Raw genomic sequence first — 26,447 nt, forward strand, 5'->3', positions numbered from 1 at the left:
AAAAGCTGGTTAAAACTGGGCATTGATAATCTTCAGAGTTTTCCAATTTAAATGTGTTGTGTACAAGGAAGAGACAGACAGAAGCAGTGTGCACCTTTCTCTGCAGCTGTTTCCTCTCCTGAGTGGCTAAGTTCCTGAACCAGACAGTCACAGAAAAAGTTAACGTGATCTTGCCCAGTAAAAATGGACATTGCTTCCTGATACACAGCAAACATTCTGAGCTGCCTGATTCACTCATGGGCTTTCTTCACTATCTGGTACATTGGTCCCTCATTTCAAGGTGGAAGAGTTGTTTTGCCAAGAAACTTAATGGTGTTTACCCTCTCCACTATGTGATCATCAATCACATTAAGTTGTAGTTCATTCTCGTCAGATCTGAATGTAATTGTGAATGTAATCTTGTAAAGGTGATGTAATTAGAGGAGACCCAGAAGGATCAACAAACTAGTCAGGTTTGCACATGATATCAAAATAAAAGGATTAGCAAACATCATAGAGGCACAGAACAAATTTATAATATAATTTGGATGACCACATTATCGAAAAAGATAATGGGATCAGTCCAGAGAACAGCAACCAGATACAGTGGTTTAAAGAAATTTCCTATACTTTTAGACTGAAGGAACAGAATCTTTTAAGTTAAACCTTAACTGGACAGACTGAATGATATTTATGATGTTTTTACAGTAAATTTAGCAGAAAACGTTTTTAAAACAATACCCTAAATTAGTAATGAAGTATCCTTACCTGAACATTTAATTCTGACATCATTGCCATGAGTGCAGGACTGTGAAATCTGTGGATCTGACTGACAGTCCAGCAGACTTGACTCTGTCCCACTGCACTGAACCCCACTTAGCAAGATGGGCCCAGATGATCCTGGGGCATAATAAGCTGTTTCATAATCCCCACAGTTCAGCTGATCACACACAACTTTACCATTTTCATTATACCAGGACAAAACACAAAATGTCCCCCACTGTCCATTCTTAAAAGCCTCTACTCTTCCATCACAGCGATTTCCAAATCCAACCAGCCTCAGATCCTCACATCCTGAAAAGAGCAAAATTGTACAGGTCAGAAATCTGATCACGAAGTGAAAGGAATTTCAGTACTGCTGGATTTTATGTTATTTCATAGAACTGGAGACGTGTAATAGACAAGATATACTGTATTTGTGCTTAAACATTTACATTTTTACATATTACAATGAAGAAAATAATATTGGTATTGAATAGTTCTAGGTTTTAATATATACTGTATATGTTTTTCTATACTTGTTACAGGTTTTTGTAGTTGCAAGCTACAAAACGCTTTTAAGGCAGAAATTCAGTACAGTTTGAATTTTGAAGTTAACATAAAACCACAAAGAAAACAAATTGTCTAGAATAGTTTTGTTGTAGATTACAGATTGTCCACATTACTGTTTTGTCTCTAGAATTAATCTAGGTACAGTATGAAAGCAACAGAGCTCAGGAGCTAAAGGCTTTGAAGGATTTAAGTCTTGTAATATAAAGCAACACTGTTTCCAAAAGAACAACAAACCCATTGTCACTGTTCTTGAATTCTATGTTAAAGTCCTCAGTATAAGAAGAAATTAAATTCAGAACTTGTGCCATTGCTAGTAGATTCCGAGCTGGTTTCGTTCCTGAGACGAGCGTGTTATTTTTCAGGTGATCACGTGACTATGGAACGCGAACTTGCTCGGTAGTAGCACAGTCTGGGGAAGTGCAGGCACTGAATTACTGTACTGAATGTGAGGACAACAATGTTTGCAATTTTGCTTCTCTTTTTGACTCTGGCAGCAGGTGGGGTGGAGATTTTGCATTTAATACGCTTGATTCGTGTACGTTTGTGTGAAATTCAATTTGTCTCCAATATCATACTGTAGTCACGAGAGTTGCCGTTTCAACCTTAAAAAACCAACATCAGCAAACAGCTGCATTTTCTTTAGAAAGACTTTAGCTTCCATTTCATAACACTTCATAGCTGTGCCAATATTTTTTGAAGAAGTAGTAGAAGACAGTTTATTGGTGTCCATATGTGCTGTAAATATGAAATTCAGAGAACATTTAAATTTTCAACCCATCTTTCAAGCAGCATATTTAAAAGCTGAGAATGTGCAACCTTCTGTATTGAAAACCATTGCTATAAAATTTATTTATGCAAAGGAAATACACAAATATGGAAATATACCCGGGAATTGGATTGTATGTTTTGTTACAATCACTATGTACTAAATGGACATACAGTACTATAAGTAGTTTATACCAAATCTGCAAAACAGCACTGGACATGCTACTGTATCAAACATACAGTACAGACTTCACTAATAGTTGAAAATATTTTTAAATTTCAAACAACATATGAATAGACTGTCTTGTGTGTTGTATTTGAATTGGAATGTTTTCACAATTACACATTCACCAACCTCTCCATTTTCTGACCACTTTATCCAGCACAGGGTCGCAGGGGGGCCGGGGCCTAATCGAGCAAGCAACGAGCACAAGGCGGGGTACACCCTGGACAGGACACCAGTCCATCACAGGACACACACACTGACAGAAACACAGACACGCACACACTCACACCAGGGGCAGTTTTCCCAGAAGACAAGTAACCTACCGGTATGTTTTTTTGGACTGTGGGAGGAAACCAGAGCACCTGTAGGAAATTCAAGTGTACACAGGGAGAACATGCAGACTCCACACAGACAGCACCCCAGGAATTGAACCCAAGGGTAAACTTTCTTATGTTCTTCGGCTCCATTTGGTTCACACCACTGTTGCTATACTGTTTTTAGTTTTTAGGGGGAGACGAAAATTTGAAAAATAAACATATATTTAAATATCAATATAATATATCAAGAATTGTCTAATTTCTTTTTTTTCATGGCTTTTTAATTTAAAAAATGTATATTGGATAGAAAAACTCAAGTATTTTTATGCACATTAATCAAAATCTGATACTCAGAAAACAGCAAAACAAAAGCAGATTCATTAAATTGAAAATAAAAGGCTACCTGAAAATAATAAGACAAAAAAATGTAAAGCACCTGCCACTAGATTCTAAATATTTTTTTCCAAAGACAATTCAAAGCTTTTTCTCACATTTTCAGCTTTGCTGTGAAACACTACAATCACACAGGATAGTATACTACCCTATTATGTACAGTAATACTACGAATTCCATTATATTACTACTGTATAAATCCTATCCCATTTCATTTGGGTGGTGAACTGAATGAAACATAAAGGACAATGTCAGCATCAGCCTACAGCAGATGGGCACTTCAACAACTGGATGGTTATACTGGGAATTGGCAAAATTTCAATAATCATTCCATTACATACTGTATCTTCTTCTATATGTTAAAGAATACATTAATAATATAATTGTACATAAAATTCAGCTTAATCTGTGGCATAGTAAAAAAGCTATAAATAAAGAAAAATAATCTGATTATTGTAATGTATTTTTGCTGTTTACTTCTGCTGAAAAATCATATTAAATCATCGGAGTAAATGAAGAGCTGAAGAGAGTCCCTAGTCTGTGAAACCGAACCTATAATGTTGTGTCCTGCAAGAAAAGGCTGGTTCATTGCTATATGTAACAGTAAAAATAAAATAATAGAAACCCAGTATAAAAAAAAACTTCACAGCTGAGGGTCATCACTGGAGAAAGAGAAGACCTGACAGTACCATGATTTATCGTTAAAGTGGGTATAAGGTAGGTCTCATGCTCAAGATATCAGATATCAGACGAACTCAAGTCCCAAATTTTCTATCACAGAAGAAAATATTTAGACCAAAAAAAGTGAAATTTTCAAGTTTGTGGTCTTTCCTCTAGATACTTTCTTAAAAAAATATTTGAAATTATTTCATGAATAAAGATGCCTTCAAATTCTTTTATTTTAAGAAGGAAATTTTTCTCCTAAAATAGTAGCCTTCTCACACTGACTGAAGATTATTACCAGTAGTATTACCAGCAGTATAAGAGGTGAAGCAGAATTTTAAATATTAGAATCACTCAAAATATATTTTTCTACTGGTACAGTAGTACCTTCAAAATTGAATAAAAGCATGTTGTACTCCTAAATAAGAAAATGCTTTAATTGTCGTAAGTAAAAATATTTAGACATTATACTGTATATTTAAAATAATACATTCAATTTCCATTAAATATTTGAAACATACAAGGATTACCTAAAAGATCGATCAATTCTAATCATATTAATTTGTTACTGTCAGCTCTGGCCGGCTTAATAACCGAAGAGTCCCTGTCTTCACACACTGATCCAGTACCACAACGACAATTAAATAACAAAAGGATTAAATTAACCAGAACTCACCTGCTAAGTGAAACATGATCAGGTCCAATAGGAAAAGAAGTTTAATCTGAAGGATTTTTTCCATCCTTGACGTCGTGTGAAATCGACAGTGTGTACCGATCTCGCCCCGGGCTCTAACATAGATGAACACCCAACATCACTCCTGCTACTATGTGACATCCTCGCACCTGAGCCCACCAATCACAGACACAAGCACCTTCTATAGGCAGAGAGGTGGAGCCACACAGTTAGGGAGATGACCAATAAGAGCCCCTGATTTCAGTTCGATCCATTTATAGCAGAGAAATTGCACTTTATTCGTAAAAACGTTTGCTGCAGAAGCTACACTCTTGCAAAGTCTTTGAAGTCTTTTGCCAAAGTAAGATTAAATCCTTTTAAAAATTAATCAAGATATCAAAAAGCAGCATCCTGTCAAAGCAGCTTTTTAACAGAACCAAAATTATAAATTCCATCTCAAGTCTTGGTGCACCTCAGTTAGGCCAAAATTCATTCTATCCCATATTATGTCATCTGCTGACCATAGCGATCTGCTTCAGAGTGATATACAGTAAATGTGACTCATTCATGATCAGCAGTCTTAGGACTCATATATAAATACATATGAGAAAGCCTGTTTTGTTCAATCGCTGTGCTGGGCCTAAGCGGCACCCTATTCCAGTACATATCAGCTACAAATGATTGGATCATAACCTATTCAATCTTAAATAATTGATTCTACTCTATGTGATCTGCCAACTGTAGTGATCTGCTACTGTGTGACGAACAGTAACTGTGACTGAATACTGATCAGCAATTTTCAGCCTCATACTATCAATATAGTGCTGGGCCTGGGCAGCAGCTCAATTTCCATTCATAACATTTTCGAATAACAGAATCATGACCCATCCAATCCTGAAGAGCAGCTTCAAAAGTTCTATGTGTGATGCTTTCACAAAATCATTAAATCGCCAGATCTTTAAAAGGTTTTTCCTAACAACATGAATAAAAATGAAAAACACTTGATAAACATAAACCCCAAAGTCTTTATGTTTTCATTCTATGAATTCATTCATGATTCCATGATCTCCTAATCACTTAAAGGGTCATTTGTTGGTTTCCAATACCTTAGACTTGTTTCCAAGTCTTTAATCGTCGAGGGGTTTGGTTTCAATACAGAACCTGCAGGCCTGTGGCTCTCCGGGAGCAGGACAGAAGATCACAGCTGCACAGTTAAACACAGTAAAGAGATCAGCGCAGGACTCCCAGTCTTTGATTGTGGCACAGGGATGAATGTGCAGAATCTACTCCCTTTGAAGAACGGGTTGTATCTGATATATGCCATGTGTGTTACCGATTTCTTTTAAAAAAGCAGCAGGAATGACTCCCTCTGTATAATGCAGGTCTGGAGCTCATAGACCATCATGGTGAAAACACCTGTCAGATCGCAAAGATACTGGCAGAATCATTCTGTCTCCTGCAGCTCTCTCTCTAGTGCGGCTTCTACAGGAAACAGGCTCCTGAAGACAGGGGAAGCTGTTTCTGCATGTTTGCTTGTGTAAAGAGAGTGTTTTCAAAGCGACTCCTACATATTGCGATATTGTTGTATGCTTGAAGTATAATGGCACAGAGCCGTTGTCAATTCTGATTATGTCGTGACTCAATGTGGTAAAATACTGTAAGAAATAAGGATTGATACTGCAGTGAATGGCCCTAAACTCCAGTTCAGCAGTTTCATGCTGGCAGTGAACAAACAGCCTGGAGACAGGAGTCTACAGTAAGTTTCACCAGCAGGGGGTTCCAGTACAGCACTGCTGCGATACTGTGAGCTGTTCAGTGGAAGATACAGCACATTCCTCACTTTGTATCAGCAGTACTGACTGAACTGACCCTTCATATACTAAATATATTTAATGTGAAGTTGTTGAAAAAAACATTTTTTGGAAAGAGACACTTTTCCTCTGCAGTGAGGACTGACGATGTGTTTGGTTTCTGGGAAAACAGCTGCAAATGTCATCACTGCACTGTGACAAGCTCACAGTCTTTGTGCCTGAAGGAATGTACAGGTGAACAGAGTGACAAAAGTGTGTGGAGGGCAGCAGGTTCTGGGGGTATATTGACTTTCAGTTTGTATGTAATGGCCAGTGTCTTTGAGTTTGAGTTGTGTTAGGAGTTGTTTTGTTTCTTCTAGTGTTGGCTTCTTCACTCTAATCAAGGTCTTCAAACCTTCCTGGTTTAACCCATGGAGCAGGTGCTCAACAAAGACTGAGCATCACACTGTTTGCCTAGATGCCCATTAGTTACATCACAGTTTAGTGGTGACGTGGGACTGGGAACAGGCTGGACCAGCCATGGAACATCCAGCCATTGAGAAAAACACAAAGAACAACGTAGGTAGAAACTATATACTGTTATACATGGGCACATACATACAGTGAGCCCATTAAGCTCTGGCCAGGAGGAGGATATATAAGCCTCAGGCAGGGGTTCTCAGTTAGAATGGTGTGGGATACAGGTTACAACACCAGACACAGGACAGGGCTAAGGATGGGGGGAGGATTTGGACAGGACAGGGGAGAATGTGCACCACTGGATGCAGGAAAGGACTCAAAGAGCAGAGGGGGACTCTACAGAGAGCATCAGAGGAAGGTTGAGGCATCGTCTTCCTCCTCCTACCCTGTACGTGTTGCAGAGAGACTGGGTAGGGAGATCTTATTGGGACATGTTATTTAAGACAGGTGGGACTGAAGAACAATGTCTTTTCCTGCAATTTGGCGGAGGGGAGCACACCAGGATACTGGATTGTGGCCGTCTGGAGAATGTTGCTGGCTTTTCCTGCATATCGGGGTCACTATACATTTGTGACACCCCCATATCTGTGACACAGCTTGTAGTTTTCAAAATCTAAAATAGGTGAAACTACACTACAGAAATCAAACTGATAAAAACTGTTTGTGAAGATACAGTAAAAAACATGTGGGCACTACAATACCCAAATAGAAAACAGCACAATTGGATGCTGAAGCTGACAGAATGCCTTTGCAGTCAAATCAATAATCTAACACAACTTGTTTTTTTCTAATAGAGCAAAGTCCAGAATCCAGAATAATTTTTAAATCATTAAAAAAAAAATTTTATTAAATCAAAAACAGCAATCAAAAATTTGAAACAAAGCAAAATATCCCATTAACCACCACCCCCCAGCAATACTCCAGAACACAACCTCAGAGCCCAGACAAGGATTTGAACCTACTGTACAACCTTCACAGGAGGACTGAGCCACTGACCCAGAACTACTCCTCCACCCTGCTGCCTGTAGTCAATCTAACTGCACTAGTTCCTTGGACAAGAGCTCAGATCAGTTTTAAACCTGGACAGTTATACGTTACTAAACGGCATATAAGGAGTGAATTTATTCAATGCAACAGAAATTACTTGAAATGAGAGGCAGAAACAAAAGAGTAGTTTAAAAGTCCTTCACCACAGAGAATGATAAACTTTCTGTTATTCCTGCTGTAGTAGAAGTTCCAGTTCCAGAATCTGAACCCAGCAGACAGTGTCGACTCAGCCTCAGCCTTGTCTCTCCTGACTGTGGAACTGAAGTGAACAGCCCTGTGGAGCTGAACAGCCCCGTCTCTTTAACCACACCTCACTGGGGGCTCTCGTGATCCACATCATGGTAAAACGAACAGTTTAACAAGTGCAGAGCTGAATATAAAATGCCTAAAATTGTAATACACAAAACTGGAGGTTATGAACTGCCTGTTTAAAGGGAATTGAAACTGAATGAAACACGATGCTGCAGGTCTGCTGTCTGGAGAGTTGCTGTGGCTCAGGGGGTCACTTGCTCTGCTCGCAGGGCTCATCGTATTCATTGTCACCCAGGAGTGAAGGTTCTGGGGAGACTCTTCCAGACAGGACTTTCTCTGCAAGAGACAGAAACACACAGGTTCACAACTGCAGTATTAGGGTGAATCAATTTTCAGCTCAAGTTACACAGTTCTGGCTAAAGTAGAGTGATTCTCACTATCAGTTCTGCAGATCCTAGGAAACAGCTGTGGTTCTACCTGGTATTGAGATCCCGTTTTCCTCTTGGACATCATCATAGTCCAGATCACCCTCAGTCACACCCCCTGGAGAGAAGAGAGTCACCAAGAAAGGTACTGAGAAACAAACCATAATGATATCACTGATCTGTAGAAAAGAGGGTTACTGAGAAGCTATCATAATTATACTACTGTATATAATTAGTATTATTATTATATATTATAGTATATAGTATTATTATATATTATACTATATATAATAGTTTTATGTATTTATAGTCCTATAGAGGACAAACAGCCTAAGTATCAGCTCTGCAAACATTCACAAAGAGCTGTGACTGTACCTGGAACTGAGGTCTCTCCACCCTCCTTCACATCGTCATAGTCCAGATCATCCTCAGACAGACTCCCTGGAGAAAAGAGACTCAGTCAATTGTGTCCGCAAGCAGAGAACAAAGCCTGCACTACATACATATTAATTTAGAGTTTCATACGCAGCTGTGACAATTAACCACTATTGTTTGATATATAGCTATGCAATAGCTCCCAAGGCTTGAAACTTTGAAATAACCACTACTCAGCTGTGGTGCCCTTGAATTTTCATCTTCACAATCCTTTATTCATTCTCACAATCACAACCACTTCAGACCCCAGCCTGTCTTACCTGGAGGTTTACTGTCCTCATCTGCCACATCATCATAGTCCAGCCCTCCAGAGAGATCACTCCCTACAGCACAGAGATCAGACAGGACAGTCACTCCAGCTGCTGAGAGACCCCTCTCCTAAATAGACCCCTTCTACTGCTCTAATAGGAATAATGTTTGTACAACTGACACCAGCTTCAGGAAGAAGACAGTAGTGAAGCAGACAGGCACCAAACCTTTTCTGTGCTGTTTGTACTGTCCCTGCTGGTAGAGCTTGTAGTCGATTTCCTCATACAGAGCATCCTGGTAGGGTAAGGAGGTCATTTCCCTTTGAGCAATCTCTGATTGGAGATGAAAAAGAGGCCTGTTAATATCAGACATCCCACAGACACGATGGTTATTGTCAGAATGTAGAGAACAGTTTCTCATTCTCACTAACCAGAAACAAATCACAAACTGAGTCAGAAAGTTTAAAAAATTAGTTTTTTGAACTGTGTCAAAGTACAGAACCTATTTCAGCTTAAAAGAACTGTGATTCCCCAGTGTATCTTTGTAAATGAGGCATCATTCAACATTTCTTCACTTCATAGTCAGATCAGAGCCAGACCAGTACTGTGGAGGTGAGATCAGACACCACTGACCTGCTCCTGATCAGCACTGCTGTGCTGTCGAACACAATACAGAGTCTGACTGGTAGAGACAGTGGGGAGACCAAGCTCACCTTTCTGAAGGGCTCTATTCCTCTGTCTCTGCCCACAGGCCAGGGCAGCAGCCACGAACAGCAGGGCTCCCAGGACGATGCAGACTGTCCACAGAGAGGACTGGCCTCCTGGAGCCTGAGGGGCTGGTCTGGGCTTTGGGGGATCTGAGACAGAGGAGGAAACAGGCTGATGTTTTTTTTTTTCTGAGCATTTTCCAAGTTGTCTACGGTAAGGATGATCTGATGCAAAGGAGATGTTGTTCCAAGTGCAGCTGGCCCTAATTAACTCCCATTACCCAATTACCACACCACACCCCTTCCCTCACTACTTAAACCCTCTGCTCACCTTGTTCACTGCTCGGTATTAGGAATCTTCCCCCCTCCTGAGCTCTCGTTACTGACAACCTTTGACATCTTGCGCTCTCGGACCACGCCTATCAGACCCCTTTCCAGCTTCTACCTTTCGACCATTCTTTTGTCTCCTCTCTGGACTCGACTACGCCTGGACCTATCGACTTCCCTCCTGCCTCGCCCTTCTCAGACTCCTTGGCCCGGATTCCATCAGAGACCTGCACGGGGTTCGTAATACTCGCCATAACAGATGTCAGTCGCACAAAGAATCACTGAGTCAAGCTTGAAACCATATGAAGCTAAATATATTTTTCCCTGATATATTGTACTTGTTAACTGCAGAAAACAGGGATCAGAAATGTTTGAAAATGATGTATTCAAGATGCCACTAGCTCTCTCTCTGCACTCACCAGCACAGCGAACCCCTGCTCTCCTCCTGTGCTGGCAGTCGCTCTGCCCCAGTGCGGCGTGCTCACAGTCCCACAGGTGGAGTTCGCTGCCCCTGCAGGTCACCTCGTCCAGCCACACCGTCCCGTTCCCCTCCCCCCAGGAGGCCTCTGTCCCAGCGCTCACTGCCTCCCCACAGCCCAGCTGCCTGCACACCACCTGGGCGTCCCGCAGGTCCCAGGAGTCATCGCACACCGTCCCCCAGGAGCCCCCGTACAGCACCTCCACCCGGCCAGAGCAGGCGCTGGGACCCCCGGACAGTTTTATCCTCTCTGGCTCTGGGTGCGACAGAAGCAAAAAAGAGATTAGACAGATAATACTGATGATTTTGAGCACAAAATGTGTTGCAAATTAAAACCAATGAAAAAATCAGAAGTCAAGAGTGGGTCCCTGGATCAGGACTGGGAACCTCTGAACTATAATATATAAAGCTGGTGCTGGCCTGAAGATGAGAAGTGAACGGGATATTGTTCCAGCTGTTGTAAGACACAACATGATCAGGTGTCATGAGTGGGGGTGCTGTGTGCAGTACAGGGAGGTACAGATGGGATAGAAGACATCTTGAGCTGTGCAGGTGTAACAGGCTATGATCTGGGGTAAAGCTTGCTGTTAAAGTCCTTAAACTAATGAAGAAGGCAGACATATACCCTACACTTACTTTCTAAGTGTAGATTTTTTAATACTTAAGTAGCTGCACTGATAAGTGTCTTGCTATGCAGTGTTGTACTACTGGATGTGATCAGAAAAGAGCCTGTAGTTTCTCTAGTCCTGATGTATCCTAGTTACAGCACTCGGTGTGCAATCAGACTCACTGGCACAGGACACTCCTGCATCCTCTTTGTGGCGGCAGTCGCTCTGCCCCAGTGCGGTGTGCTCACAGTCCCACAGGTGGAGTTCGCTGCCCCTGCAGGTCACCTCGTCCAGCCACACCGTCCCGTTCCCCTCCCCCCAGGAGGCCTCTGTCCCAGCGCTCACTGCCTCCCCACAGCCCAGCTGCCTGCACACCACCTGGGCGTCCCGCAGGTCCCAGGAGTCATCGCACACCGTCCCCCAGGAGCCCCCGTACAGCACCTCCACCCGGCCAGAGCAGTTACTGACCCCTCCCACGAGCCGCAGCCTCTCTGTCTCTGCAGGGAGAAGGGGACAAGAGAGTCAGGTCTGGGCAATCATTCAAAGCTCTCTGGTGAAATTTGGTAAATTAATTTGCACCCAGGAAGGCAATAATCAAGGAAAACTGAGAGTGGAGAACACACACTCCATTCCCTTTGATAATCGAAACCTATAAGGAGAATCCTCAACTGTAAAGCAAAATTCTATGTCAGGGGCCCCCTCAGGTCCCATCCATAAGGAAAAAGCTGTGGCTCCTACTTCACATGAGACAAGACTAACATCCAGCACACTGAAGAGCAGGGAAACAGAAGTCTCCCATCACCATGATGTTACCTGGACAGTGGGGCTGATCTGGGTCTTCAGTACAAGGTCTTGGGGTGGTGACAGCTGGTTTAGCTGTTTTACCTGTAAAGAATTGAATTAGAGATCCTTAAGGTACAAAGTATTACACAAGGGGAAGGAAATTGGAGTGGAATTTAAAAGCAATTTCAGTCACTGTGGAAAGGTATATAATGCTTCGAAAATCATGGAAGCAGTAAAAGAAAATTTATATCTGTAAAACACTCTACCTGTGCAAATTAAACCTGCTACGTCTCTGTCAGTACAGTTGTTCTCTCCCCAAGGGGAATGGGAGCACTGCCACAGTGACACGTCATGCTTTTTACACTGAACGTCATCAAGCCATTTGAGACCTGACCCATCGTCAGGGGTATAAAAGTCAATGAAACCCCCACAGTTCAGCTGGTGACATATCAGTGAAGCTGTGTGAGAGTCCATGCGGTTTTGACAGATGTTTCCCCAGGTGCCGTTGTAGAAGACCTCAGCTCTCCCAGCGCACTCAAACTGCTCGCTCACCAGCCTCAGCTGCTTGAACTCTGGGGAGAGAGATGGTTAATAAGGATTGATAATTAACTACACTGCAATCTTTCTATTGAAAAATATTTGCTCCTATTTATACAACTGGGTATTTTAATACAGCAATACCAGAGCAGTATGTTGCTCAGGAGTCACCCAGGATTTGGAGCCACAGCTTTCCAGTGACAAGTCCACAATCCTACCCACTGTGCCACAGTGCTGCCCAGGGGAGAGAGACAGACAGCAGGCACTGGACCTGGGGGATCACAGCTCACAGTAGTTGGTTTACTATATTTGAGTTGAACAAGTTAAAAGTTTGACTGAAATTAAATTTCTTACAAATTCAAAAAAAGGATTCTACTTCCACATTCTGTGCCATAGTGGCCCTCGTGATCACTGAGTGTCCTTCCTTCACAAGTGACTAATATTGACTAAATATCTTTGGTGATGAGGAATGTTGTTGTCACACCTGAGCACACTATGGTCACGTCCTCCTTGTGTCCACAGTCGTGCTGACCCCAGGGTCTGGAGGGACACTCCCACAGAGACGACTCGTTCCCCAGACAGCCCACCTCGTCCAGCCAGATGGGTCCGGCGCCCTGGCTGAAGGACACTGGCGCTGGGGCGCGGACGGCCGTCCCACACCGGAGCTGCCTGCACACCACCTGAGAGTCCGCCAGGTCCCAGGAGTCATCGCACACCGTCCCCCAGGAGCCCCGGTGATACACCTCCAGCCGCCCAGCACAGGGGCTCTCCGCCCCGGACAGCCGGAGGAGCCCGTGTTCTGTGGGAGAGGAAAACAGCAGGAACTCTGCTCACTCTTGTGTGTTTGAACTCTTTCACTGAGACACAGAGAGGAAACGACAGGATCTCTCTTGGGAAGGAAGTACAGTGAGAGACCTCTTTCACTTTCTATCAAGGAAAGAAGTGTTTTCTACAACAATCCACAACACTAAAAATTCTTAATGATTTCTTCTTTATAAATCTGCAGTGTGTGTTTCGGGCAGGAGTGTTGTCCTGCAGACGGACTCACTCTCACAGAGCACTCCCACGTCACTCCCGGAGCTACAGCTGACCGGCTGTGGGCGGCTGCAGTTCCCCAGGTGAGTCTCGTTCCCGGAGCACGAGACGCCCGAGAAGCACACGTCACTGCGGCCCGGCCCGTAGCGAGAGGAGCTGGAGGTCTCTAGAGCCGAACCGCAGCCCAGCTGTCTGCAGAGCACCGAGGCGGCAGAGTCTGTCCAGGACGAGTCCAGCAGTCGCCCCCACTTGCCGCTGGAGAAGACTTCCACCCGCCCGTCACAGCGCCCGGCTCCTCCCACCAGCCTGACCCCTCCCGCCGCTCCTGGCAGAGTCAGACAGTACAGGAGACAGACAGGAGTTTAACAGTGAAAAAGAGCCGTATCTAAATACTGTGGGAGCTTTCATCACTTCACCAGAATCGCAGCATTTACAATGTTTACACAAACACTCGTATTTCAGTAACTGCGTATTATGTCATAACCTTATTTTTGCAAATATATCTATAACATATGCGTTAGTAATCTAAAAATCCTAATTTTAAAAAACAATGCACAGATTCACAAATAGCTGTAACAACTGAATATAAAATGAGCACAGATATACAAAAGCTTGTGATAGTTTATCACGTATGTATTATATAGTTTAACTGCCCAAAATGCCACAATATAATACCAATAATATAATCCTAATAATAGTAATTTGAATAAATTAAATAATGCCCTTTTTTATTAGTAAAAACACTTGATCTAATGAGTAGCTCTTACAGTACCTCAATGTGGAAGGTCTTTCCTGAGACTTTTTATAGTCCGGTAGAGAGCAGGACTCACCAGAGCAGACGACTCCCACATCTCTGCTGTGACTGCAGGAGCTGTGAGCCCATGGAGAGATGGGACAGTGTCTTAGCTCAGTCTCGGTGCCCTCACAGTCGAACACATCGGTCCACGTGGAGCCATTGCCCTGTCCGAATCTGGCCGGGCCCAGGACTGCTTCAGCATAGCCGCAGTTCAGCTGCTGACAGAGGACTGTGGCGTCCCGGAGGTCCCAGCCCTGATCGCAGACTGTCCCCCACTGACCCCCCAACTTCATCTCCACTCTGCCAGAGCACCGGTCAGGACCGCTGGCCAGCCTGAAGTCAGTGTAGCCTGGACACAGGACATGGGACACGGGACACAGGACATGGCAGATAGGACAGGACAGTGAGTGGTGTCACGGAGAGCAGAAGAGTTACCACCATAAGATAATGTTGGAATAACTAACATATTTTATAGGTCTTTGTATTCATGAGAAAAAATTACATAATATAATAATTAGGTTATTTTTAATTTTCAGGAATTAATACTCATGTAATCAATATTTCAGTCATATTATTACCATAAACTAAGAATTAGCAAATATGGACTTTTTTATTCACATGGGTTCTTTCTTGAAATTTGCAATGGTAACAAGGTCATTTAAATATGAAGATCATGTAAATAAACATGATAACAATTTGAAACCTTTACTTCTCTAACCTTTAAGATTTCTCTATAACGTTTAAGATTGCAATTTATTTCAATTTTTGTGAGGAAGAAACTGTAAGTTTCTTACCATAACAGACAATGGAGACGTCATCCGCATGTGTACAGTTGTGCTGCTCTCTCTTCAGGACTGGACAATAAGCCAGTTTCTCCTCATCACCCCGACACTGGATCTCATCTGCCCAGACGGGCCCAGTCCTCTGTCCTGAAGAGGCTCCTCCCAGCACAGCCCTGGAGACTCCACAGCCCAGTTCTCTACAGACCACGTCCGCGTCTCTGGAGTCCACAGACTGAGAGCACACTGACCCCCAGGTGCCCCTGTGATTCACCTCTAATCTTCCATAGCACATCCCTCCAGAGAGCCGGGCTGTGTCTCCTAACATAAAGACAGCTCATTTTATTGAACTTTAAAGCATATTAATAGTCAAGAAAATGAAATGGAGACCTTCTTAACCAAAGAGTTAAATGACTTTCCTGAATGTTAACACAAAACAAATTGTAATTTCTATCCTGGATTAAACAATTACTACAAACAAAATGGGAATGATAAAAATAATACACTCTTCATAATTCGCTTTTTCCCTGAAATTTTTTAAATTTGAGTTTTTAGAGGCTGTTCTACAAGAGTCTCCAACACCAATCCCTTCTGAGATGTCGGGTACATTTGCTTGGTTGTATAACAGGTTTCATGCTTTGATTGCACTCCTTGTAATTCCTTCTTAATAGTTTACAGCGTCATTTTAATTATACTAGAAAATAAATGTCAGCTCTATTTTGTAATTCTAACTACTATTACTTTTACAATATCATTGATTTATCATTAGTCCTTATTTATACACAGTTGGGCAATTGTATCAATAATAAATACATCGGTGAAGGATTCATAAAAATATAACAGATTTAAGGTCACTGATAATAACAGGTCACAGTGTGTTTTAGATTTTATACTTTTTAAGTTAGTAGCACCTATTATGGCCAGCAGCCATATCACCCTGCAACACATAACTGGTAACACACTGATGCTCAGCAGGTGTAAGTACCTGGATGGGAGACCTCCTGGGGAAAACTAAGGTTGCTGCTGGAAGAGGTGTTAGTGGGGCCAGCAGGGGGTGCTCACCCTGCGGTCCATGCGGTCCATGACGGGGACACTATACTGTAAAAAGGTGCTGTCCTTTGGATGAGATGGAAAATTGAGGTCCTGATTCTGTGGTCATTAAATATCCCAGGGCTTTTCTGGAAAGAGTAGTGGTATAACCCCAGTGTCCTGGCCAAATTTCCCATTGGCCCTTACCAATCATGGCCTCCTAATAATCCCCCTCTATGAATTGGCTTCATTACTCTGTTCTCCTCCCCACTGATAGCTAATCTTTGGTGATCATTCTGGTGCACTATGGCTGCTGTTGCATCATCCAGGTTGATGCTGCACATTGATAGAGGAGAGTTCCCATTACCTGTAAAGCACTTTGAGTGGAGTGTCCAGAAACGTGCTATATAAGTGTAAGCAATTATTAGTTATTCTTATGGACAAACACAACACATACTGTACATACAGGCCTACACAAACACAAATCTCACCTGATTCCAAAATGTTAAGGTTGAAACAAACCAAATGTGTGAAGGAAGGAAAAAGGACACATCAGTATACATTGCCTTTCCTGACACCCACAGACCCTCAGTTATATGAAGTTCACACTTGTAACTAATGTATCAGTGTTGTGTGTAATTGTTTGTGTCTCACTGGCCTGTACAATGTGATCTCTGTTTGAATCACCTCAGCATCCACATCACAGAGTCTCCACCACCAAGGCTCTGTGCATCATCTTGTCTGATGTCACTGGTCTTGGGTTAATTGAATGACTGGATCACAGGATTTAAAGTGTGAGCACTTATGGGAATGGAGGTACATGTAGATTGAAGGATGTTTGGAAGAAGCTACAGTGTGTAGAATCTTGTATATTCTGTAGTAGGTATTCTCTCTGCTACAGTTACAAGCATGTACACTGATGTCCACATAGTTAAATTCAAAATAAACATATCCTATTCTTATCTTCATGGAAAAGAGTCCATTAATTATTCTTACCTGAACATTTCACTCTAATGTCTTTGTCATGAGTGCAAGACTTTGAATCTGATGGACAGTCTAGCAGAGATGACTCTGTTCCACTGCAGCTAACTCCATGCAGAGAGATGGGCTTTGACTTACCAGCGGAATAATAAGCACTGATAAAAGTTCCACAGTTCAGCTGATCACACACAACTTCACCATTTTTGTAATAATAGTCTGAGTCACAATATGTCCCCCACTGTCCATTCTTAAAAATCTCCACCCTTCCATCACAGCGATTTCCAAATCCAACCAGCCTCAGATCCTCACATCCTGAGAAGGGAAACACAAGAGTTACTGAAGGAAACAGAAGAAATATACAGGTGAAGAAGTACTGGATTGTTATAATTGATTTGGTGGAACCTGGTAAACCTTCTCTCTTTTAAAGGTGTTCTCAGTCAGAGGGAATCAAACCCTCGCTCTCCTGTCTGTTTCCTTGGCCCTGGTCTGGTCTCTACTGTCATGCGGCAGTACCACTCCTGGGAAAACCACTCCTTGGAATTTTCCACCTATGGAATTGCTGCTCTTGTTGACACTCATATTGCTCTTCTCTCAACCATTCACTCTCCCAGCCATATTCTGCTGCCATTACATTATTATTCTCCATTATTTTCTCAGCACCGTTACTGTTCTTAATTCATTGCAAAAAGAAAAAAAATCATAAAAATAAATATGAGACGTGTAATTACTGATATTTCTCATAACATTTAATACACACATTTATGTTGTGATATAAAACAAATGTTCCTGGACTCAATTAAATAACTTGTGTGTATCCCGAAAATATAGGGAATGAATAGCAAACAAATTAGGTATTCAAATTAGACAAAGATTTTGTAAAATAAAAAAAACAATTAAGCTGTCATATAAGTTCCTATAGATTCTAAATCCATGTTTTTCCACAGAAAATTCTATTTTATATCACACCCTTGACTGCACTGTGAGAGTCTATAATCAGTTTGGATGTGTGTCACATATAAAGCAGCAGCTCAGCTGCTAATGGGTTTACACAGCCTGGGTATCCTAACCCCTGTCGATCATCTATAACTTCCCTGTGAGTTAGACAACAGAGTGATCTTCTCCCCTTGTCCTGGGGCTTTGGGGATATAGAGTACTGCCCAGGCACTTGACTGAATTAAAAATACTGACAGACAATGTCAGTATCAGACTGCCGAAACTGAGCATTTCAACACCTGCACAATTACTTTAGGAACTACCAAATTTCAATAATCTTTCCATAACATAGACAATACTACTGTATCAGTGTAATATAGATTGAGCAGGTACAGTAGTTTAACTTCAGGCTGATGTTCAGAATACAGGCCACATCTCCTGACTTGACACTCAGAGTAATGCTGTCAAATGACATGGAAATTAGCAGGAACTGTGGCATTGCTTGGCCAAATTGTTTAGTCCTGTATCTGCTAAATAGAGTGGGGGAATTGAAGTTGAATCCAATTTCTTTTACATTTGTAGCATTCATAAACATTACTCGAATCAGGTTTGAGTATGTAAATAACATAAAAGCCGAAAAAAAAATCCAAAACAAATGACCTTGTAGGTATGCAGTATTTTTTCCAATTAAAACCTTTTTCATGCACTGCAAAGATGAAAAACCACAGGTAAGAAAGGCAGCAGTTTATCAGTGACAAGCTCCTGAAGTCTGATGTGGACTTATTTAAAAATTAATCTGTTTATCAGAATTCAAATTTAATTCTGTTAAAATTAGTAAAGATTAATTTTCTTTTAAAAATTCTTTTTAGAAGGTGTGCTTAATATCTAAGAAAACCTTCAATAATTTAAACGTTCAGAGGGATGTAGATGGCTTTACAAAAGAACATCATAAACAGAAGTGACTCACAGAGTTCACAGTTCAAGAAAATTGTGTTCAAGTTTTTAAATGCCAAGGCCTTAATGAAAGGAAATTTCAAATCTCTAAATAATGTAATAAAATACAATAAATGGGATTTCATCTACTCCCAGGACACCCCCAGATCATGTGATTTTTTAAAACTAATGACACTAATGGATAATAACAGAACAATACTCACCAGAACAGATGATGGAGACGTCATCTGCATGTGTACAGTTGTGCTGCTCTCTCTTCAGGACTGGACAATAAGCCAGTTTCTCCTCATCACCCCGACACTGGATCTCATCTGCCCAGACGGGCCCAGTCCCCTGTCCTGAAGAGGCTCCTCCCAGCACAGCCCTGGAGACTCCACAGCGCAGTTCTCTACAGACCACGTCCGCGTCTCTGGAGTCCACAGACTGAGAGCACACTGACCCCCAGGTGCCTCCTCGATTCACCTCTAATCTTCCCTGGGTTCTGTTCCCTATGAGCTGTATGGTGTACCCTATTGGAAGATATTTCACACCGTTAATAATAAGTCAACAGACTGAGAGCACACTGAAAGGTGACTGAGAGATTCCCCAGACAACTGCAATGTGTTCCCTTATATAAAAATATACTTTTCTGAACAGTTGTATATTATTCTTCCAAGCCAATATTATGTATAAAAAATGTCAGTGGCAGAATAACTCTTTTATAAAAAAATCTATAGAAAAACAGCAGTCCTCTCTGATTTGTCATGTTGAACATTGGGATTTCTATCTCCGGTAGAGCTCAGAGGGAATGTCGTTTTACTTCTGCTACAAAACAGATGTCGCCTTTGTTTAAGAATTGTACTTACAGATACAGCCATCAAGAATGTGCATCAAAACTTGCATTACCGAGTAAATATACTGAGGTATACCGCATATACGAAGGGAAATAAACTGAACTATACTGCTTTCTCTTATGTCATAAAGAATTTACCTCTTCACTGCTCGAAAAAGATTGAGACTGTAGGTGGCACTTGTGTTGCATTAGATGTTAGACTTTTTTTAAACAATTACATACAGTATACTTATTTATTATACGATTAAGCCATTCATATCACTACTCAAATCTTTTTTTTTTTTTAAATGTATCTTTGTTTTTAAAATACATTTTTAAATCCACTATGTATAATATATTTTTAAATTAGAATAGTTTTCTAATTAATATTGATACATAATTACTAAGAATACTGTACTGTAATTAAATAAAACATTATTTTGTAAGTGTTCTACAGTAGTAGTCTTGTCTGATGTCACTGGTCTTGGATTAATTGGATGGGTGGAGCTCAAAGCTTAAAATGTTTGTGTACTTTTGGGTTGAGAGTTGTTTGGAAGGAGCTTAATGGTGCAAGTCTTGTGCATACTCTGCAGTTCTGATGTATAACACTATTTGATTCATAGTTCTACAGTTAAGAGGAAGAAGACTGAAGCCCTTACAGTTTAGTTGGTGAGTTGGTTCATACCATATTCTTTCAAATTAACATTTACTATTTTATCTTCATGTAAAACACTTGTTACATGTAGATTGTTCTTACCTGAGCATTTCACTCTAGTGTCTGTCTCATGAGTGCAAGACTGTGAATCTGATGGACAGTCTAGTAGAGATGACTCTGTTCCATTGCAGCGAACCCCATGTAGGGAGATGGGCTTTGACTTATCAGGGGAGTTGTAAGCATCACTATAATCCCCACAGTTCAGCTGATCACACACAACTTTACCATTTGCATTAAACCACTTTGAGTCACAATATGTCCCCCACTGTCCATTCTTAAAAATCTCCACTCTTCCATCACAGCGATTTCCAAATCCAACCAGCCTCAGATCCTCACATCCTAAGAAGGGAAACATGAGTTACTGAAGGAAGAAACATAATTAAACAGGTGAAGATGCAGGATGGTTTATTAATAATAAAACAAATGGATTAAATTCAATAAAATCTATTAAAATATAGAGACAGAACAGAACATATACTGTAGCATATTCCCATAAATTGTAAATTGATGTTTTTTCAACAGAATATTCATGGATATTATTTCACATCCTCAGCTGCTCTCTGAATCACTACAATCAGTTTGTGTTTGGATGTGTGCTGCTCATGGATTTACACAGCCTGGGTATCCTAACCCCTGCCGATCACCATAACGTCTATGTGTGACAACAGAGTGATCTTCTCCACTTATCCAGGGGCATTTAGATACTTTTTAAGAATTAATTTGAAAGTGTTTCATGAATAAAGATGCTTTCAATGTTTTTCTGTTCAATAAGGACTGCCTGAAGATTATTATTAGCAGCAACTCTTTAACTTTTATAAAATGTTCAACAAATCACGTCCCTTAGCCCACTTGCCATATCAGTGCTGTTTAGCATTGATTGTTGTCCTTTAGGTTCAAAACACAATTTACTCAAATACGCCAGAAGAATCAAAGGAAGAATCAACAGATCTGAAACCTATGACCCTGCAGCTACTGTATTCGGTATTCTTTCTGTTAAAACCTTTTATATACAGTTTGATCCTCTCTGGCATAGTGAAAACGCACAGATAGGCAAGGCTGCAGTTTGTCAGTGACAAGCTCCTGAAGTCTGATGTGGTCTCCTGTGATAAAAGGCTTAGATTGCAAACAACAAATATCTATATTTGCACTGGGTACATGACTCACTTCTTGTTTAAGACATAGTAAATCAAAAGACTTTAGAAATGAGCCTGAGAAAGAGTGTTTTTTATCTGTTCTCAGCACATCCACAGATCATCTGGTTTGTGAAAACTAATGACACTAATGGATAATAACAGAACAATACTCACCAGAACAGTCAATGGAGACGTCATCCGCATGTGTACAGTTATGCTGCTCTCTCTTCAGGACTGGACAGTGGGCCAGTTTCTCCTCATCACCCCGACACTGGATCTCATCTGCCCAGACGGGCCCAGTCCCCTGTCCTGAAGAGGCTCCTCCCAGCACAGCCCTGGAGACTCCACAGCCCAGTTCTCTACAGACCACGTCCGCGTCTCTGGAGTCCACAGACTGAGAGCACACTGACCTCCAGCTGCCTCCTCGATTCACCTCTAATCTGCCCTGGTTTCTGTTCCCTATGAGCCGTGTACTGTGCCCTATTAGGAGAGAGTGCACTTCTTAAATGAGAATGAGAATGAAAACAAGAATAATAATAATAAGAGGAATAAGAATTCACTAGGAACGACAACACCCAAGATTAAAGCGTGATGAAAGTATTATGGAGTAACTATTTGGCTTATCCCTCTTGGCTGAGAGGCTGACCTCCTGGCCAGGACCCCCCCAGAGGGTGACCAAGGGGTAGCTGCAGAGGTGGAGATGGGGTGGAGGTGGGATGCAAAAGATGTACGTGAGGGAGAGATGGGTATCATGTAGATATTTATAGAATTTGGGAGAGGAAGGATGTCAGGAGTGATTGCTAATTACTGACAGGTGAGTCCAATTTAGCTTGGCTGTTGTCGTCCCTCCCGAACTTTTGTTATGAACTCCATTAGTGGTGGTACTGTAATAATAATGTACTGTAGATGTAAACTGAATACACTCTATTCAAAAAACACTCAGACTTTGACTATGTGGGAAATACTGCAAAGAAACATCTTAGAACCAAAACTCCAGATTACAGTTTCATGTGAGAAGTTTTGTTAATTGAGAATAAAATTGGTTTGTTTTTCTGCATTTTGGCTTTGTCTCATCATGGTGGTCAGGTGTCTGACAGCAGTGTTTGAATGCTGAGTGTAGCTGTAGCTCACATGGTGTGTTACAGATGCCTTAGTGACCAGCGCCTGCAGTGTCACAGTTATTCCTGGCAGCCATGCCATCAGTTAATGAGAGTGGCAAATGTTTTGCATGCGCAATATTAGTAAGGCATCAGCCTTATCAGCTGGTGTCATCTAGTGGTGTTTGTATGTACAAGGTCTTCACTCAGCCTCCTGTGATTTCTCTTGAATACACACGTTCAGTCAAGCTGCAGTTTTAGTGGAAATTTTCACACACTAACAGTTGTTGCGCAGCCCAGTAACATTAAGTCATGGCTGTCCCATTACACTGGTAAAGAAAATGCGTAATAGAAACAAGGGTAATCTGGACAAAAAGAAGAGAGAAAAAACAGAATGTTTCGGCCATGGAGCCTTCTTCAGGTGTGAGCTCACACCTGAAGAAGGCTCCATGGCCAAAACGTTGTGTTTTTTCTCTCTTCTTTTTTTCAGCATGGAATAAACCTGTACTTGTTCCTTTGCAGCCTGCGCATGCTGACGCAGCTACCCACCTGAACTAATGTGGACAATTAAACAATGAATTTGTCTACAGGTTTTGAAGAATTGTTGCAGTTTATTTCTGCTTCATTTTTATTTTTTGCTTTTTTATCTGTTCTACTTTTTCAAAAACATTATTTTTACATTCCTGGGCAGTTGCTATCATTACTTCCATAGCTGCTGCTGGTTCTAAACTTACTTTTACTGCAACTAATGTGACTACAATAATACATAAATCCATGTAGCAATTGATTTAGAAAAATCTTTAAGAAACAGATTTTCCTACAAAGCCTTGAAGGTTTTTTCTTTGATGTATCATTGTGTCACAAGACACAAATTGATACCGAAGAGCTATTCACTTGTCTAGGTACTGTATATACAGTACTTTATCTATCATGGATCCTGATGGAGATAGAGCATTAATACTGTTTACTTTTTAATCATAAATACCTTAACATGTCATGTTAACGACAAAGATAGGTGTATTTTATGGGAATATGTTCATAATATACTGGAGAAGAAACAATTTTGTTAGTTTATTTTTTGGAACAGCAAGTGAAAATAAAGAGCTGTTTTGGTTTTAGATCATTTCAATATATATATGTCAAATATTCCTACCTGAACACTCCACTCGAATGTCTTGGTCATGAGTGCAGGACTGTGAAACCTGTGGATCTGACTCACAGTCTAGTAGACTGGACTCTGTTCCGTTGCACTGAACCCCATTCAGCACGATGGGTCCAGACTTACCAGGGGAATGATAAGAACTTAAAAAATCCCCACAGCTCAGCTGATCGCACACAACTTTACCAGCTGCAGGACTCCACTCAGAAGCACAAACTGTCCCCCACTGTCCGTTCTTAAAAACCTCCACTCTTCCATCGCAGTCACTTCCATGATCCACCAGCCTCACATCCTGACACCCTTGATGGAAAAAAATAGGAAAGCATATTGAATTCTGAAAACAATATTGAAAATGGCACTAATTAGAGGTTTGGAAGAGCTATTCAACAATATTTGCACCATATCAATCATACAGAATATGAAAGCCTGTCTAGGATTAAGAATAGCATTTTATGTTGAGGAAAAAGCTAGAATTCTGCCTTTTACAACAACAAAAAATGACACAGTTAAAAACAACACATGCATTTACATGTAGCAAGAGCACTAAATTAGAAACTATTACACTTTAGAAGTATACATTCTAATTACACTTTCTTTCACAGATGTATGCCATGTATCGTACAGTACGTAAGAATGTTTGGGAGCTCCCAATGTACATTTTAGATATTGATACTCGAGTCCCCAAACCTGTGGGAAATATTTTAAAATACAATCTAATTTTGTTTAAGGAGAGTCTCAGGTGATATTGGAACATAACAGAGCTGTTTCAGAGAGCATTGTAGGTCTAAAAAGATGTTAAAATGTTTCCAATGTCAAAATGTAAAGATTCAAGATACTTTTTAATAAAAATGAAACATTTGCATGAAAGGTTCATTGAAGAAGACATTTTCTGTCATTAAAGAGATTTCAACAATAAGACAGCAATACTCACCAGAACAGACAATGGTGACGTCATCCGCATGTGTGCAGTTGTGCTGCTCTCTCTTCAGGACTGGACAGTGGGCCAGTTTCTCCTCATCACCCCGACACTGGATCTCATCTGCCCAGACGGGCCCAGTCCCCTGTCCTGAAGAGGCTCCTCCCAGCACAGCCCTGGAGACTCCACAGCCCAGTTCTCTACAGACCACGTCCGCGTCTCTGGAGTCCACAGACTGAGAGCACACTGACCCCCAGGTGCCTCCTCGATTCACCTCTAATCTTCCCTGGGTTCTGTTCCCTATGAGCTGTATGGTGCGCCCTATTAGAAGATATTTTACACCGTTAATAATAAGTCGACAGACTGAGAGCACACTGAAAGGTGACTGAGAGATTCCCCAGACAACTGCAATGTGTTCCCTTATATAAAAATATACTTTACTGAACATTTGTGTATTATTCTTCCAAGCCAATATTATGTATAAAAATGTCAGTGGCAGAATAACTCTTTTATAAAAAATCTATAGAAAAACAGCAGTCCTCTCTGATTTGTCATGTTGAACATTAGGATTTCTATCTCCGGTAGAGCTCAGAGGCAATGTCATTTTACTTCTGCTACAAAACAGATGTCGCCTTTGTTTAAGAATTGTACTTACAGATACAGCCATCAAGAATGTGCATCAAAACTTGCATCACCGAGTAAATATACTGAGGTATACCGCATATACTAAGGGAAATAAACTGAACTATACTGCTTTCTCTTCCGTCATAAAGAATTTACCTCTTCACTGCTCGAAAAAGATTGAGACTGTAGGTGGCACTTGTGTTGCATTAGATGTCAGACTTTTTTAAACAATTACATACAGTATACTTATTTATTATACGATTAAGCCATTCATATCACTACTCAAATCTTTTTTTTTTTAAACGTATCTTTGTTTTTAAAATACATTTTTAAATCCACTATGTATAATATATTTTTAAATTAGAATAGTTTTCTAATTAATATTGGTACATAATTACTAAGAATACTGTACTGTAATTAAATAAAACATTATTTTGTAAGTGTTCTACAGTAGTAGTCTTGTCTGATGTCACTGGTCTTGGATTAATTGGATGGGTGGAGCTCAAAGCTTAAAATGTTTGTGTACTTTTGGGTTGAGAGTTGTTTGGAAGGAGCTTAATGGTGCAAATCTTGTGCATACTCTGCAGTTCTGATGTATAACACTATTTGATTCATAGTTCTACAGTTAAGAGGAAGAAGACTGAAGCCCTTACAGTTTAGTTGGTGAGTTGGTTCATACCATATTCTTTCAAATTAACATTTACTATTTTATCTTCAAGTAAAACACTTGTTAAGTGTAGATTGTTCTTACCTGAGCATTTCACTCTAGTGTCCGTCTCATGTGTACAAGACTGTGAATCTGATGGACAGTCTAGTAGAGATGACTCTGTTCCATTGCAGCGAACCCCATGCAGGGAGATGGGCTTTGACTCATCAGGGGAGTCGTAAGCACCACTATAATCCCCACAGTTCAGCTGATCACACACAACTTTACCATTTTCACCATACCAGTCTGAGTCACAATATGTCCCCCACTGTCCATTCTTAAAAATCTCCACTCTTCCATCACAGCGATTTCCA

At 41.0% G+C, this 26,447-nt stretch overlaps 1 protein-coding gene across 1 annotated transcript; it reads right to left on the reverse strand.

Moving 5' to 3' along the window:
• Positions 1-7,481: 7,481 nt before the first annotated feature.
• On the reverse strand, positions 7,482-25,495 carry LOC107077254 (deleted in malignant brain tumors 1 protein-like). Its single transcript, XM_069188259.1, has 19 exons — positions 25,459-25,495; positions 24,819-25,124; positions 23,882-24,187; positions 21,806-22,111; positions 20,765-20,837; positions 19,176-19,381; positions 14,331-14,645; positions 13,514-13,825; positions 12,950-13,264; positions 12,195-12,500; positions 11,959-12,030; positions 11,328-11,642; positions 10,479-10,793; positions 9,739-9,882; positions 9,254-9,358; positions 9,038-9,100; positions 8,718-8,783; positions 8,395-8,460; positions 7,482-8,253 (listed from the first exon to the last, which is right to left on the reverse strand). Exons 1-19 carry the CDS (start codon positions 25,493-25,495, stop codon positions 8,168-8,170), a joined length of 3,714 nt encoding a protein of 1,237 aa, XP_069044360.1. The 3' UTR covers positions 7,482-8,167.
• Between the last annotated feature and the right edge of the window lie 952 nt (positions 25,496-26,447).

This window comes from Lepisosteus oculatus, chromosome 4, assembly GCF_040954835.1.
Source record: "Lepisosteus oculatus isolate fLepOcu1 chromosome 4, fLepOcu1.hap2, whole genome shotgun sequence".
In the NCBI taxonomy this organism is placed as follows: domain Eukaryota; kingdom Metazoa; phylum Chordata; class Actinopteri; order Semionotiformes; family Lepisosteidae; genus Lepisosteus; species Lepisosteus oculatus.